Here is a 15,779-nt window from a genome sequence, read left to right on the forward strand (position 1 = left end):
ACTTAAACAAATGCCTTTGCCAAAATAAGATTTTATTTTGAAAGTCATCTGAAAGACACTAAGACTCAACGGATGTGGATTTCAAATTCATGTTCTGTCCAACCCCCACCAACAGTCTCTGTCATGCCAAAAGTTGCTTTCTTTGGTAATTCCTATTTTTAGCTCCCTGGAGAAGAGATCTTTTCCCATAAGCCATCTTCATTTTTTTTGTAGAGCAGAGCTTTATTTCCAGGAAAGAGTGTGTTTGTTGGAGATGGGTATTTTTTTAAAAACACCAAGGTAGACCTAATATGTTCAACAAAGTGGGGGGGCTCCGCCAGAGGTGACGTGGAAAGGTTCTGGAAGACAAGATTTGAGGCATGAGAAAATATCCTCACTCTGTTCCCTACTTTGATAAAGATGTCAAATACAATATCCTTGTGTTCCTTACACATTAATTAGGATGTTCTCAGACCACTATATAAATACATATAAATTGTAAAATTACCTAAGAACTGAGGTGTACAGGCTTAATGAGAAAGAAAACAGTTGGCTGCTTATTGCTTTATCCATGCAAGTGTCTATCCAGGGCATCACTTATCCCCAACTGATTGATAGAGAAGTGAGTGGGGCCTGTCAGTGGCCTCCTAAAAATAACTACTACCCAATGAAAGAAAAGCAGCTTTTAGTCTAAACCCTTTTTTCTTACAGATGAGGATGCCCAGGTCCACAGAGTTAAGGTTTTCCCAACCTGTAAATTCTCACCTCTAGTATTTGCTTATCATCTTGCTGCAACCAGAAATCCACATGTGGAAATGGCATCCAGGAGTACGGTCCTATACGAAGTTGTTCTGTCTTTGCATCGTAAATACTAATCATCTGAAAAAGAACATTTCAAGGGCAGAATTTAAGGAATGCCATCAGCTTCTCAAACTCTACCATCAAAGCAGGCTCCAGCATAGTCTGGCAGTTAAGGCATTTATCTGAATGATAAGCTTTACAATTTTGTCTCCTAATAACAAAAGCTGCTACTTACTACTTCCAGCTGTCTGGTAACTGCACTTTGTGGGTAATGTGTATTATTTTGTTTAGTCTTGACAACAGTCCCACAGGGAGATGGCATTCTCCCCTTTCTGATTGAAAACCTGAGGCTCACAGACAGGGCACAGAGCCAGCCACAGACACACTTCCAGTAAGCAGCAGAGCTGGGCCTCAAACCCAGGTGTGTCTGACTGAAGTCCACATTCCTTGTTGCTACATACAACACTACCTTGTTATTTATGCCCAAGCAGCTAAGTTACCTTGCAACTTTATACAATGCCTGTTGCCCCATCAAAAGAAAGGGAAAAACAATTTGTAAAAATGCTGATTTGCCAAACGATCAATTCTCTGAATTCTCAAATTTGTCAATGGTCGTTCTCGGCTTAACCAGCAATGTTCAATTTTGGTTACTGAGACTGAAGTACATTCTGAATACCATCTAAACCAAGGCTATTATGCCACTTGAGGAATTATAAAAGGAACCCTAAAAATGTTATAGGGTTGGCAAAATGGGTCACTCTGAACCCAAACATTATTTTCCAATGGAAATGTCAGCATTTCATGAGTGAGCAGATCTTTTTTTGGTGCTCTGAATGTAATTTCTCTTTTTTCACACTTGATTCATTTTTTAAATTATTTTATTTTTTAAGATTTAATTAATTTATTTTTAGAGAGGGAAGGGAGGAAGCGGAGGGGGGGAGACAGGGAGAGGGAGAGAGAGAAACATCAATGTGCAGTTGCTGGGGATCATGGCCTGCAACCCAGGCATGTACCCTGACTGGGAATCAAACCTGTGACACTTTGGTTCGCAGCCCGTGCTCAATCCACTGAGCTACGCCAGCCCGGGCCTCGATGCATTTTTTTAAAGGATTTTTTTCACCCATTCCTCAAATGGCATATCAATCTTAGGTTTTTAGTTTTCTTTTAAAATTAAAATGTTATTTAATTAAAAAACATGCTGAGGCTATTAGACTTTTAAGTTGATTTGATCCGTCTTTTGATCAGTTTGTTCCAGCAGGTGGCTCTTGAGTGACTTGGTCCAAAGGAGTGTATGATCCGAGGCGAAGAGGGGGAGAAACCTCTCCTTCCCCCTTCCTGGCTCTTCCTTTGTAGGTAGTTCTTAGAAAATAAAGGGGGTTCGTTCTGTCTGGATTGGATGCTGGGGGTTCACATGACCTCCCTCTACATGTCAAAGACAGAGAAGTGGTGTCTTGAACTTACAACCTAAAAGTATTCAATGTGTGTGTTTTGGGGGGGGGAAGGACGTGATTAACCTGCAGCTTTCAAGAAGCTGATGTGAAGTTTTCATTTCTAAGGTCTATAAGGCTTTGCTGCCCATTTTTTCTTTAACCCCTGACACAAAGATAATTCCAGACTCACTGGCCCTCCTGTTAAAGCTCGTGCAGCACGCAGCTCCTCCTCCGGACCGCGATCTTGGAAGGAGGCTCTGTAAATCTCTGCAGTTTTAATATTGACAGCTGTGAGGGACAACAGGATAACACTGAGTTGGTAAAAGACAAACATGAAAAGTTTGCACAGGCCTACAGTTCTCCCACTGAAAATAACAGAATATGGATAAATCTCTCTCAAAAAGAGCAGAGAATGGATATTAACATTACTTTTAGCCAAGCATCTCACTCACATGGGGCCTCAGCTGAAACTAGGTTCAGTAAGACCGTTCCAGGCCAAGAGCCGGTGCCCCATGGGGAAGGTACTGCATCTCTTCAGGCAGGTAGGTGGCAAGGCCTCCCTGGCCAGCCCTGTGACCAAATGTGTCTGCAGGTGGCTGGGGGTGATCGCGGCCAACTTTTTGTTTGTTTTCTAATTTTTCCTACCCATTTTAGACATACAAATTTATGTTAAAATAATGTACATCTGTATACCCACTACCCAGCTAAATACATAAAATATTACAGATATGATAGAAGCTCTCTGCAAGTAACAGCCAATTTCATCCTATTATATCCTTAAAAGTCTTATTAGGGGCCATCACTGGAGGGGAAGTTTCTGGATTTTCCCTCATCTGATAGTTATACTTTCCTTTGTAGGATCTTTGTTCTCAACCAAAATTTTACTTGGTTCCCTACATGTAAGGACATTACCAGGCCCACTCTGGCCCCTGGAGCCCTGGCCAGAGGAAAGCACAGCTGGCTGCGTCAGGTGAGCACAGTGCCACCAACAGTCTCCTTACTGGGGGCCCTGTCCGTGCTATGTAAAGCTGTCTGGCTTTCTCCTCCTGGGCTTCAGATGTGGACCCTTTCTCCCTTCTGTAGATAATGCTTAGAGAAGGTAAGCTGCTTACCCAGGGTCCCCCCAAACAAGAACCTAAGCCTGTGACATACTGACATCAGGGGGCTCACTAGTTCACAGAATCGGCCTCTGACTGGAACCTGCCTCGTCAACGGGTAGCCGGCCTCCAACCCTCAAGTAAATACACTACTTACCAATGCCATAAATTATTGGAAAGTGGTTTTCATTTTCTTCCCGGTCGTTTAATTCTAACAAATAAAAACAATTTTTTTAAGATCCAATTTTTAAGAAATACTGAACAATTGCTTTCATTTTATAATAGAGGCCAAGAAGGAACCCCCACTGCAAAAGGGGGAAAACAGACAATGAAAGGGTCAGAAGTCCTGCTTCCTTGATGAGGCCCAGAGCACTCAGGTTCATGCAGAACAAAATGCCACTTGCAGAGTTAGCGCGGCCCAACCTTCCACACGCTCTGCTGTCTGCCACACAAGGCAGCAGCTCCTGCCTGGGGGTGGGTGGTCCCTTCTCCTGCCCAGGAGTACAGAGGCGGCTACTGAAAATCCCAAGGAAAGAAAGATGAGTTGCACTAAAGGGCGTCAGCATCTCAACTGAGGCTGAGTAGGACCTGAACATTGGGAAGAAGGGGAAGGCCATTCCAGCAGACGGAAAAAGCCAGAACAAATGAAATCCACAGCTTTGTTTTGGGAAAGATGGCAGAACCTACCTGTCACACATAATGTCACTAGGTGAATGTCATCTTCTTGTCTGTCAAATTCACCTACAATCAGAATTTTAAAACCGGAAAAATTCAGAAAAATTCCTGTAATTAGCAGAACGTATCCCAAGCAAGTCAAGAAGGGGACGGAAAGATGGAAGCCAGATGAGCCACCTCTGTTCCACCACCCTTTCAGCCACAACCTGACCTGCCTATCAGAGGCCAGGTTGGTGTGATGATCAGACAGCACGGACCCCTTCACGCCCAGTGACAGCCGTGCTCCCAGCCTTTGGCCCAAAGGCGACTGTGACCACGGCTTTCCACTCCTCTCCATTCTGAGAGGTTTGGGGAGTAAATTGACTCAAGATTTTTACTCTTCTTTTCCTAAGTAACTTTTTCTGATTCTCAAAAAATTTGATCGCTGCAAAAATTTGGAAAATACAGGAGATTAGGCCCTGGCTGGCATAGCTCAATGGATGGAGCGCGGGCTTGCAAACAAAAGTGTCGTAGGTTCGATTCCCAGCCAGGGTACATTCCTGGGTTGCAGGCCATAACCCCTAGCAACTGCACATTGATGTTTCTCTCTATCTCCCTCCCTTCCCTCTCCAAAAATAAATAAAATCTTAAAAAAAATGGATATGAAGTGACTATAAAGAAAAAGAAAATACAGGCGATTATAAGGGGTAATGGGTTTTTAGTGGTAAAAGTATATGGGCTTTTAATGCCCAAGATCCCAGTTAGTATGCTGTGCATTCCATACATTTCTAGGCACAGCTAAGCTCACACCATGCAATTTTCTATCCCAGTTTTTTGTACATAGGTATGTATTTTCCCATGGAATTCAAACTTCTTCATAACTAGTATTTCTTAACAACTACATAATTATTATTCTAATGAATGTTAGATTATTTCCTGCTGTACATGTTCTGCTGCCTGTCTTTGGGCACAAATTCTGTGCACGTTTCAGATTATTGTGTTACATTCCCAGAAGGGGAATTACTGGATCAAAGGATGTGAACCTTTCTAAGACTTCACCATGATGCCAAATTGCTTTCCCAACAGTTTGTACCAATGTATGTTCTGGTACTGTGTGACTATGTTACCTCACTGCCTCATAGTTAATTAACATAGAACAATGTGTTTCTTAAAAATACTTGCTCACAGCCCTAGCTGCCGTAGGTCAGTGGATTGAGTGCGTGCTGCGAACCAAAGTGTGGCAGGTTTGATTCCCATTCAGGGTACATGCCTGGGTTGCAGGCCATGGCCCCCAGCAACCACACATTGATATTTCTCTCTTTCTCCTTCCCTTCCCTCTCTAAAAATAAATAAAATTAAAAAAAAATACTTGCTCACTCAGTAGGGAAAAAATGGTATGATTAGTGTTTTCATTTTCTTCGGACTAAAATGGCCATGTCTGCCTAGAGGGAGGTTCTGTTTTTCCATAATTCTTGTCCCCATCCAGCTAGCCCCTAAAAACTCAGCTCTCTGCTGCTCAGTCTTTATGAAGATTCCAAGCTGAGCAGTTTGTCACTCCAGGAAGGTGTGCCCCTCTTCAACTGTGTCCTCACTGGACTTATTCCAGCAAAAATGGGTACAAATTTTATCAAATTTGGGGAAAAAAACAGTGCACTTACTAAGAAGCTGATGAGTAAGTTTTTGTGACAACTGCCTTTCATCACTGAAGCCGCCCACGAGGTGCACTTCCAGCCTGGCAAAGAGATGGGACAGTGGTCAGAGGCCAGCACGATGCAGTGACACTGTGCAATGGTTCTGCTTTGAACGGTGGTTCTCAGCTTCTGTGAACCCTCACTCTACAGCAGCGCTCCTGGGCCTTGTTCGTGCTGTGACACACACACAGGAGACCTGTGTGGCTCCCTGGGGTAAATGGTGAGGCTGCCAAGGCCAGGAAAGCTTCTGGAGACCCTGTCCAGGAACCCCAATAGCTAAGTGGATTTATATCAGCACAAATATGATGCTGCCTTGAGGCAGCAAGTGAGGAACTTTGCTCTGGAAGAATATGACTCTATCACACTTAATTACCCACCCAAAGCAGGATACCTCCTAGAGCATCTTCAGTGCCCTGGCCTAAGAGGAATGGGGGTGGAGGAGTGGGAAGGGAAGACAGCTTATGCTGACTATGCCCGTTCTGTGCAGGAACTGAAGTGGACCTTCTACAGAGCTCTCCCCCCAGTGCCCACCTCTCCTGGAGAGAGGAATGATCATGTCCACCCCACAGAGAAGGAAACTGGATCTCTGTCTAAAGCACAAGCTTATTATCCACCGTGTCCCTCTGAAAGTTAGCCACATGAGACAGAACACAGTGTTCTTGCAGTTAATTACATTTGGGAAATCTTGCCTACTGTAACCCCTCCCCAGGAGTCACAACACACATTAGCAAAGAAAAACCCTAAGAAGTCCAACAGTTGACAAAACCAAACTAACTTTGTTTATCCCTGTGTTTCCCATGCTAACTTGTCTACTAACCACCTGTCCACAGCCTCTTACAACCTGGGGACTAGTGCTTTTGGAAAGTGCGGCTCTATTTCACAGCCGTGAGGAATGACTGGAATCCCTAAGCAAGCAAGCAAGCACGCACGGGGTGAAGCATCAAGTGGCCTCATAACAGACACCTACAGGGAGAAGAGCCGTCATCACCGTGGCTTTGCTCAACATGGGGCTACAGGTCTGCCTTCTGAATCGTGGTTGCAGCAAACCTTCCCGAGTGACCACGGCAGTTCCATGAACAGAACAGGGATATCTCACAAGTGTATTCCGAGAATCACTGAGCCGGGCCTGTGGCCAGGTCCCACTATGTAATCGGTGGGGCCCATTGCAAAATGAAAAGGCCATTCAGCAACTGCCCAGGTCGAGTGCCTGTGCAGCTGGCCTAGCCTGTGTCACCAACACAGGCAGAAGTAGAATCAAATTTAAAAATTGATTTGTGTTGTACTAGTAAAACTCTGAGAGGCTTAAAATAAAAACCCCTGGGATTCTAAGAACTTGTACATGAATGAACTAGTTCATTCAATGGCTACCTTAGATTTCAAATAAAGTAAGAGCAAAGCCTACAAAGTCTGCCTAATGAGAGAGAAAAGAGAGGGGGTACAGGGGTGTGAGCACAGGGCAGACCTGTGTCTTGGCCTACCACTAGCTGTGTGAGTCCAGCTCAGCTGAGTCCCATTGTCAGCAGCTGTGAAGTGGAGGTGGTGACACTTCCTGTAACCAGGGAGAGGGCTGGATGCTGTGATGCACGGCCAGGCCGGACATCAGCTCTTGTAAGGAATCCACGATGAAACCACTGAAGTACTGGCACTTAAAACCGTATCCCCAGCCTGTCAGCCATCCCCTATCTTTCCTGACTTGTTTTTGTCCATGGTCCTGTCCACCATTTAATATTCTACTTTGCTTACTGAATGGCTCCTTGCCTTACAAGATGAACGCCGTGGAGGCAAGCTTGGTCTACTCTGTCCACCACTATGTCCTTGGCACCTGTCATAAGTTCTTGTTCATAGGCGGCTTTCAATAAATAATTGCTGAAAGGATAAAGGAAGAGATACTATGTCTGGGGAATAACAAAAGCAACATCTGACATGTGAACATCTAAAAATGTATTACTGAAAGTAAAACTACAGGTGCAAGGTCACACCTTTCATTTACACTCCAGCACTGCTTCTCTGCCTGTACCCATCGCCCATTCATTCACTCGACAACTACTGGCAAGAGGCCGTGCTGGGCCAAGCTCTGCTCCAAGGGAACAAGACAGACACGTGACAGTGCCATTCTGTGTTTCCGTAACAGCTTCCACAGCTATTTCCTCTACACACGGGTGCAAAGTTCCTGATATCACAAAATAGAGTAGTGTGAAACTCACCTTCCATATTCAGTGTGGTTGGAAAAGGATTTTATGGAGTTCATGATCAAGGGGACCTCAGCCTTGGTGTCGGTTCCATCACAATGTGTCAAGCAGGTAGCCCCATTACCTGAAGAACAAAGGATGAAATAACTCATGTTATTCCCGATAAGAACTCAGTAGGCAGGTCGGGCCTACTCCTGTCCATTCAGACCGCCTCATCTTTGAACATCCTGTAAGAAAAAGCAGAAACTGTGCTGCCCAGACAACCCGTTCTGACCGGGGCGACAGGGAGACACCATGCAGACCAGAACGGTAAGCGGGGTCAGGTCTCAGAGAGGACACCAAGACACTCCAATCAAGAAATGAATGGTCCCAAATGTTGGGTCACTTTAAGTAATGATTTCCTTTCATCTCTCTTGCCATACCTGTGTGCCTCAGGACCACAATGTGACAAGTGGTGGCATCATCAGAACCCAGAATGGAGATGGAGCCTGTTTAAAAAAGAAATAACATAAAATATCCAATAGCCTTTTGGGATAATGCCCAATTCACTGCTTCCTAACCTACCATCCTTTGGGGAGGTCACTGCAAGCTCTCTTTGCTGAACATACAGAAGGCCCTGGGGTCCCACTTGTTGAACAGACTGACCTCTGAGAAGTCTGGCTCTTTCCTGTTTAATTAAAAAAAAATAAAATAGTGATGGAAATTAGTGAGAATTGAATGACTAGAGAGATGGAGAGAGCCACAGTGTGCCCTAAGTGGGAAACACGCACTTGCAGGGCGGAGGTGTGTGTATTATTTGACAGAAAGGCTAAAATAAAAAGGTAGCGGTAACTATCATGTGGAACAATGCAAAAAAAAAATGAAGTTCTGTTTTTTTTAACCTATAAAACAAGATATTAGTGCCTGTGGAATAAGATGCAAAAAATCTTTTTTCATAGTTTTTTTACTAAAGAATATGAGACTCCTCACGGTTTTACAATTGTAAAGAGATTCAGATTATACGTGAATCTCTAGTGGATCAAAGGCTCAGAAACCACATCCCTCCTTTACTTTCTTTACAGAGACAGAGGGGTTAGACTTCCCTACCCCTAATCTGGTGCTCCCATTTTGTAAATCTGTAGTGAGGAAATAATCCAAAATCCCTGCATTATTTAGGACGGCAAAAAGCTGGGAGTAGCAACAGGACAGGTAAGTAAATTGTGCAGAACCAACTCACAACTACTAACTGCACTGTCAGGGAAAAGGAAGATTATAGGAAACTAGTTTTGAAATAATACACTTAAAAGCAAGATATAAAAGTGTAAAAAATTTAAAGCTACAAATATGCTGTTAACACTACCATGCTAAAATGTTGCTACACCTAGAAAAAAATACCAGAAGGAAATTCACCAATATGAGCCTGGTTATGTTAGGACAGGGCAAACAAGTAATTTAACTGGGGTCTTTTCTCTAGTCTTTAAACCTTCTATGATGCAGTTACATTATTATTAAAGTAGAAGACCAAAAAGGAGCAAATCTGTGAAAAGGATATATAAATATTAGGCATCAACATTTTGTTTAATTAAATATTTGTATAAATTCTTAGGCAATAAACCTGGGAAAAAATTCAGGTGGCTAAATTTTTTAATGAAAACTGAATTACACATTTTTTTTCAAAAGTGTTAAATTGATACAACCCTAAATATCATGATCTCCTTACTGCAGTAAATAAACTAAATGAACAAACTCTTATCCATATGTGTAACACAGAGCACGCATGTGTTGTCTGGAGAATGGCTTTATAGCCTTGAACAGGCTTCTCGCCATAGCTCATGGTTGGTGTACATTTACGTTACTTACTAAAATAGATATTAGAACAGCATAATGATCAACTTGTGAGTTATACAGTGTTTTAATGAACCTACATTAATTGGAAGCAAAGCAGCAATCAATGAGACCAGCCCTTGATTTAAGAAAGGAACTGAGAATTAAGTGAGCTGCAGTGAAGAACTAGATTGGCCTGCAAGCTCTGCCTGCTGTGGAAGTCCATGAGAGAGAAATGTGGCTGATGGTTGATAGAAGAACACTTCTCATTTTCATATCACTTTCCACCTCACCTCGGTTCAAAATAACAAAGGAGAATTCAGAATTTCCTCTGTATCATTCCTTTAATACATACCTTTGCTTTGTTCTTTTGGGAAGAGGGGCAGGGAGGGAGTAAAGGCGAATTTTTACCACTCATTTTCACAGCTGGGCCACCACCCAAAAACAAAGCTACTTGTGAGAAATGATTATCACTTTCATACCCAACACCAAAAATCAGTCTTTTCTGACACAGCTTCTACTATCTCCCCCCAACCCCTCACAAAAGAAGAATGGGTTATTAGGAGAGAATGTCACAAGGCAAAAATGGTAGGTTGCATCAGTCTTCCACTTTAAGAAATAAAGTTTAGCCAAAGTTCTCTGTGGGGAAACCCACAGCCAGCCCTACCTTATAAACTCACATCCTTCCTGAAATAAAAATAGCCCCAGCTTTCTCAGCTTTTGATATCTCTGGACACTAAAATTCACTGGAAAAAAAAATCTCTTTTCCATTGGTTTTTCTATGCTACCCCTCACCCTCATTTCCCAATTCCTATTCAATGGCACTTTTCTCTTAACCCAAGAGCAGCAAACCCCTTTCTGAAAAAGTAACTATTAGGAGCTTTGCAGACTGTGCAAGGCAGCATGAAAGAAGTAGCACTGCCCACACATAAATAAATGTCTCTGGCTGTGTCCCCAAAAACTTTGTGGTAGACAACACAACCTGAATTTCATATAATTTCACAAGTCACAAAATATTATTCTTTAGATTTTTCTCCCACCATTTAAAAACGTAAAAAACGATTCTGGGCTCCCAAGCTATCCACAAACAGGATTGGGCCTGTGGCTGTAGTTTGCTCCCCATTCTGTTAGCCAATCACCTGGCTGTACCTTCAAGGAGGATCACAGACCCCTCACCCCTGCTGCTCTGTTCTGTCGATTCTTCCTTCAAACACAGGAGAGCAGGTATAAAACTGTTTTGTGAACTGCAAAGCATGGTGCTAAGAAATTATTATTAACAGGTACAGCTCTCAAAACAGCCTTCTTTCCCACTTGTGCTACCTTAGTTCAGTCCTTCATGATCTCATCTAAATTCCTGCCACAGAATTTACAAGCAGAAGACAGAGAGCAAGACAATGCTGGCCTTGGAGTCCCCTGCCTTTCACCGAGTGACTCCAGGCATGCTCCTGACCCTCTGTGCTTCCATCTCCTCCTCTGGGAAATGGGATGGTGCTGGCCACTCCCTAGGTTGTGTGAGGATTAACTGAGAGCATACTGGTTGGGGGTGACTGCCACCACTCCCCAGCCATTTCTTTGACCCCCGAGGTCTCCCTTGCCCACGCTATCCTCCTCGATGGCTGCCAGCATCACCGCTTCAAAACACAGATTCTGTTACATAACTTTTCCACTCAAAAAAAAAAAAAATTTCTGAGCCCAGCAACTTCATTTGTAGGAATAATTATGGGGTTTATAAATATTTCACTCTGTGAATGTTTGTAATAGTAAAAGATTGTAAGTATTTTACACGGTTAAAAGTAAAAACAGCTCTAACCAGTGTGGCTAGGTTGGGCATTGTCTGCAAAGCGAAATCTTGCCAGTGTGAGTCCCTGTCAGGGACCATGCCTAGGTTTCGGGGTTCTCCCCCCGTCGGGGCACACATGAGAGGCAACAGATCACTGTTTCTCTCTCACATCAATGTTTCTCTCCCTCTCCCTGAAAATAAATACATCTTTTTTGAAGAAAGGAGTAGGAACGAAGTTACTTTGCATTCACATGTGGAATTCTATGGAACCATTAAACAAGACGTTGCAGGACTGGTTAGTGGGCATCCGGTGGCTGGTGAAGAGCAGACTTTCAATAGCACCGCCTGAAGGAACTTCCTGCAGTGATGGCAACAATCTGCATCTATGCTGTCTCATACAGCAGCCACGCGCAGCTGTTGAGCACTTGAAATGTGGTTAGTTTAACTGAGGAACTGATTTTTTAAATTTATTTAATATTAATGAATGTAAATGTAAACAGCCACACGTGGCTGGTGGTGACCATACTGAGCAGTGAAGCTAGAGACTGCCAGGGCTACAGCACTTCCGGGATGTGGGGCCTTGGGCGACTCCCTAGAGGCCTCCTTGCCTCACAGTCATCGCCTGTAAAATGGGAAGAGCGGTGGCACCTACTTCACAGACAGCGGTGCTCTGCAAGGTCCACTGCGTTACTGTTATTACTGTTGCTACTTTATGATAGGCTTAGTCAGGCACAAGCTTGTAACTGCATACTTACAACATATTATTACATGAAGACATCATAAAATATATAGTATCCTCTCATTTTTTAAAGGGTACAAAGAGAAACCTCTGAAAGGATATTTACCAAAATGTGAACAGTAGTTGTGTCAAAGATTATTTTTTCTTTTTGACTTTTTTTTTTAAATAAAGAGGACATACTACTTGTTATAGAAAAATAGTTAAACCTTTTACTTCCCCCCACTGCTTATCAGTTGAAAGATCCATCCAAACTCCTCTAATCCAGGTAAGACCTACCTCTCTGGCTTATCAGCTCTCTTCCCCTTCTTCCCCTCCCTGTGCCAAGGAAACTGGCTAGATCACCTGCCCTCGGGACCCTTCCCCTCCTGCCTATCGGAGCAGTTTAGCTGGCTCAGCTAGAAAGCTCTCCCCTTTCTTCCCCTTTTCAAATCTCTCAAGCCTCCACCCTCCTTCCCTAAAACGGCTGCAAATGAAAGTGACCTTCCCTCCTCCACCTTTCTTTAATGTGAATTGGTGCCCACTCCACAACCTTTCTAGGCCACGTCTGCCTAAACAGACCTAACCCCTTCAAGAGGGGCCAGTCGCATCATGATATATCCCCACACCCCCTCTCTCTACACTTAGGGGGCTGCCTTGGACATTGGTCTTTTTCTAAATTTCTGTCGCAGAAATTTTCAAACAGACATAAAAACAGAGTGTCACCCAGTTTTTTCAGCAGCTCACATATTTTTCCCTTGGTAAGTCCTACTGCTAACTTCACTAGTTAACAGTGTGGCAGTGACACAATACAAGGAAAGTGCTTACTTAGCACAATGCCTAGTGTCTGCTAAGTACTCAGAATGTGTTGGCAACTATTACTAATGTTTTCTAGAAAGGCAAAGTTGAGACTCACTGAGCTGTCCCCTTTTCAGGTCAGTAACACCTCTTAGCCCTTGGGATCATTTTGTTCACTTATTTCTGGAACAAAATTTACAGAATGCAGATTCATTTCCAGGCTCATCTTCCACTGTCCTATGGTCTGAGGATACAAGGCAAAGACTCTATCTGCCTTCAAGAAGCTTACATTGAGGAACAAATCAAGGGAGAATAAATAAAACTAGCGTGCAGGCAAAATAATTACAATTTATGCAACTGTTGGAGGGAAAACTTCAGGAATACCTCCCCTAAGTCTACAGACCAGATCAAGTTTCTGCACTTCACATCTCAAAGTGAAAGGGGCATTATTGCTTTATGGCACTTAACAGTTTATGGTATTTGAATGAGTCTGTCATTAAAACCACGCCCCACTCCCCCCACACCCGCCCCTTGTCAAATAGATTGTATAAGCCCTGACTGTAGGGATAGAGGCCAACACAGGACAGTGCCCAACATATTTTGGGGGCTCAATAAGTATCACTAAAATCAATTAACTGATTCCCCCTTAACTGGAAATGGGGCAAGTGAAGGTTTGGTCCCCCACTTCTTTTCCTTAGGCAAAAACCCCTTTCCAAACCGTTTCTGCATAAGCATGGACTGAGGGTTCTGAGATCTATTTGAGCACAAAAGCAGGAAAACAAAACAAAACCCTGCCGTCTAGGCGTGGCCCTCAACTCGGCCCAGCTGTGGAAAAGCAGGGCCCTTTCTTCAGGCTAAAAATAACCGGAACCCTATGCCACGCGGGAGGGAGGCAAAGAGTAGGGAACCCGCCAAGATACCCCTGCCCAACTGCTGTCCCAAGCCCGACCCGGAATAACCTCCTGCTTCCTGAGAACCCCTAAACAGTGCAGCGTTCACAGGGGGTGGGGATCCCCTCAAGTGCTTGTGAGCAAGGGCGGTTGCCCAGATTTGCCCAAAGGGGCCAAGTCCAGATTGAGGGTTGGGACTGCCCTGTTTGGGAACAGGGGGTCCCGGGGTGCCCTCAAGCCGCGGTGCTGTGCGACATTGGGCAGGTCACCTAACCTCTCTGGGCCCCGACCTTCCTCTAGAAAAAAAGGAGCCTCAGCAGATGCCCTCTAAGGTCCAAAGAAGGTAAAAGCTCCACAGATGCCTCCAGCGAAGGCATAAAGTTGACTGCCAGCGGCCGGGGCTCCGGATGTGCCGCCAGCACCACAGCTGCGCCAAGTTTGAAGTCCGTTTCGGGGAGGAGCGGGTGGTCACGGTGGGGTGTGGAGGGCTCGGGCCACTTCGAAGCCCCCCGCCCGGGCCCTGCTCACCTCCAGAAGCGGGTGGGCGCGGACGAGGTCCCCCGCAGACTGCGGCAGCCGCACTCGCCGCCCCTCAACCAGCAGCGGCATCGCGGAGGCGGCCACTCCGGCAGGCCCAGGGAGGCGGTGGCCTCCCCAGCCGCCGGTTGCCCGCGGCCCAGCCCCCGGGTCGCCCCACCACGCCCCGCCACGCCCCGTCGCTAGCGCCGATGGGAAGAGGAGTCAGAGACGGCGGAGCCCCTAGGTTGAGGAAACCCGGGGCGGGCCGCAAGGCCCCATGGGAAGTGTAGTCTAAACTCGAGGGAGGACTGCGGCCAGCCTCCTCCGCAAAGGGTGCTGGGAAACGTGGTCCTGAAGGCGTGGAAGTGAAGGTAGGATAGTGGCGCTTTACTCGAGACCCTTTACTTAGAGCCACACGTTAGTTCCCAAATCTGGTAACATGGCTTCACTGAGGAGTGTGGGGGCTGACTGTCTATTCATAGCACAGCTCTACCCGCATCTCATGGTAACCTTGAGTAAGTCCGAGATGGGAAACTGTGGTGCACCACAGGATTGTATTCAGTGAGTAAACGCACACCACTGTTATGAATTTTACTTACTTACTTTTAGATGGGGGGAGAGGGAAAGGGAAACATCCATCAGTTGCCTCTCCTGCACTCCCAAGGACCTGGCCTTCAACCCAGGCATGTGCCCTGACTGGGATTCTAACCAGCGACCTTTTGATTTGCAGGCCCAATCGCCTAGGCCACCCCAGCCAGGGCCACATCAGTCTTAAACTGGGAAAATAAGAGCCTGAACTTTGCTAGCTCCACGTTTAGAAATCATCAATCACACCTGGCACTCGGCATCCAGTTGGCACTCATAGGTGGGAGTAAAGATCAGCAAGATAACATAACAGTCCCTACTCAGCACCCTGGTAATAGGCTGGGGTTCTCTATTCTAAAACTTGGAAATAATCACTCAAGTAGATCCAACTCCACAATACATTAACAGAAAGTAATTTAAAAAAAAAGGTGAGGTGAAAGAGGAGCCATCTCATACAGAAAAAAACTATTCAAATGTAATCATCTATATTCCACTTTCTCAAGTTTTTTTTAGGAATACTTCCTAGGACAAGAGTTAGCAATGCCTGGCAGGGGGAGCACTCTGGCCCCTCCCCTTCAGTTTAGTTCTCTTAAATTGGAACCAAGTAACATGGGTGAAATGAAAGTTATCTTTGTCTTGAAAAGATTTTTCCGTGGAAGTGCTTCCTGTTTTAGGCTTCCTCACAAGGTAGCCAAATAGCTATTAACTGACTTTATATGCATTTCCACTGAATCTTCACAACTTACAGTAGTTACATTATTTTCACTTTGCAGCTCAACGAAATTAAGAGCTTTGAAGAGTGTTAAGTCACTCGCATGATTATAGAGAGAAGCCATTTATTAAGGAAG

General features: G+C 44.7%; 1 protein-coding gene across 3 annotated transcripts; it reads right to left on the minus strand.

Annotated features, from left to right (window-relative positions):
- Positions 1-11: 11 nt before the first annotated feature.
- Positions 12-14,527, minus strand: NTAN1 (N-terminal asparagine amidase). 3 transcript variants are annotated; one of them, XM_028525785.2, is made up of 10 exons: positions 14,356-14,521; positions 8,406-8,508; positions 8,264-8,329; positions 7,857-7,965; positions 5,620-5,693; positions 3,995-4,048; positions 3,465-3,518; positions 2,401-2,498; positions 745-858; positions 12-338 (listed from the first exon to the last, which is right to left on the minus strand). In XM_028525785.2, exons 1-10 carry the CDS (start codon positions 14,434-14,436, stop codon positions 159-161), a joined length of 933 nt encoding a protein of 310 aa, XP_028381586.1. In that variant the 5' UTR covers positions 14,437-14,521; the 3' UTR covers positions 12-158. The 3 variants fall into 3 exon arrangements, with proteins under 3 accessions (XP_028381586.1, XP_028381596.1, XP_028381604.1); XM_028525795.2 differs by lacking the exon at positions 8,406-8,508 and having other exon boundaries at positions 14,356-14,517; XM_028525803.2 differs by lacking the exons at positions 8,264-8,329; positions 8,406-8,508 and having other exon boundaries at positions 14,356-14,527.
- Between the last annotated feature and the right edge of the window lie 1,252 nt (positions 14,528-15,779).

Source organism: Phyllostomus discolor, chromosome 3 (genome assembly GCF_004126475.2).
Source record: "Phyllostomus discolor isolate MPI-MPIP mPhyDis1 chromosome 3, mPhyDis1.pri.v3, whole genome shotgun sequence".
In the NCBI taxonomy this organism is placed as follows: Eukaryota; Metazoa; Chordata; class Mammalia; order Chiroptera; family Phyllostomidae; genus Phyllostomus; species Phyllostomus discolor.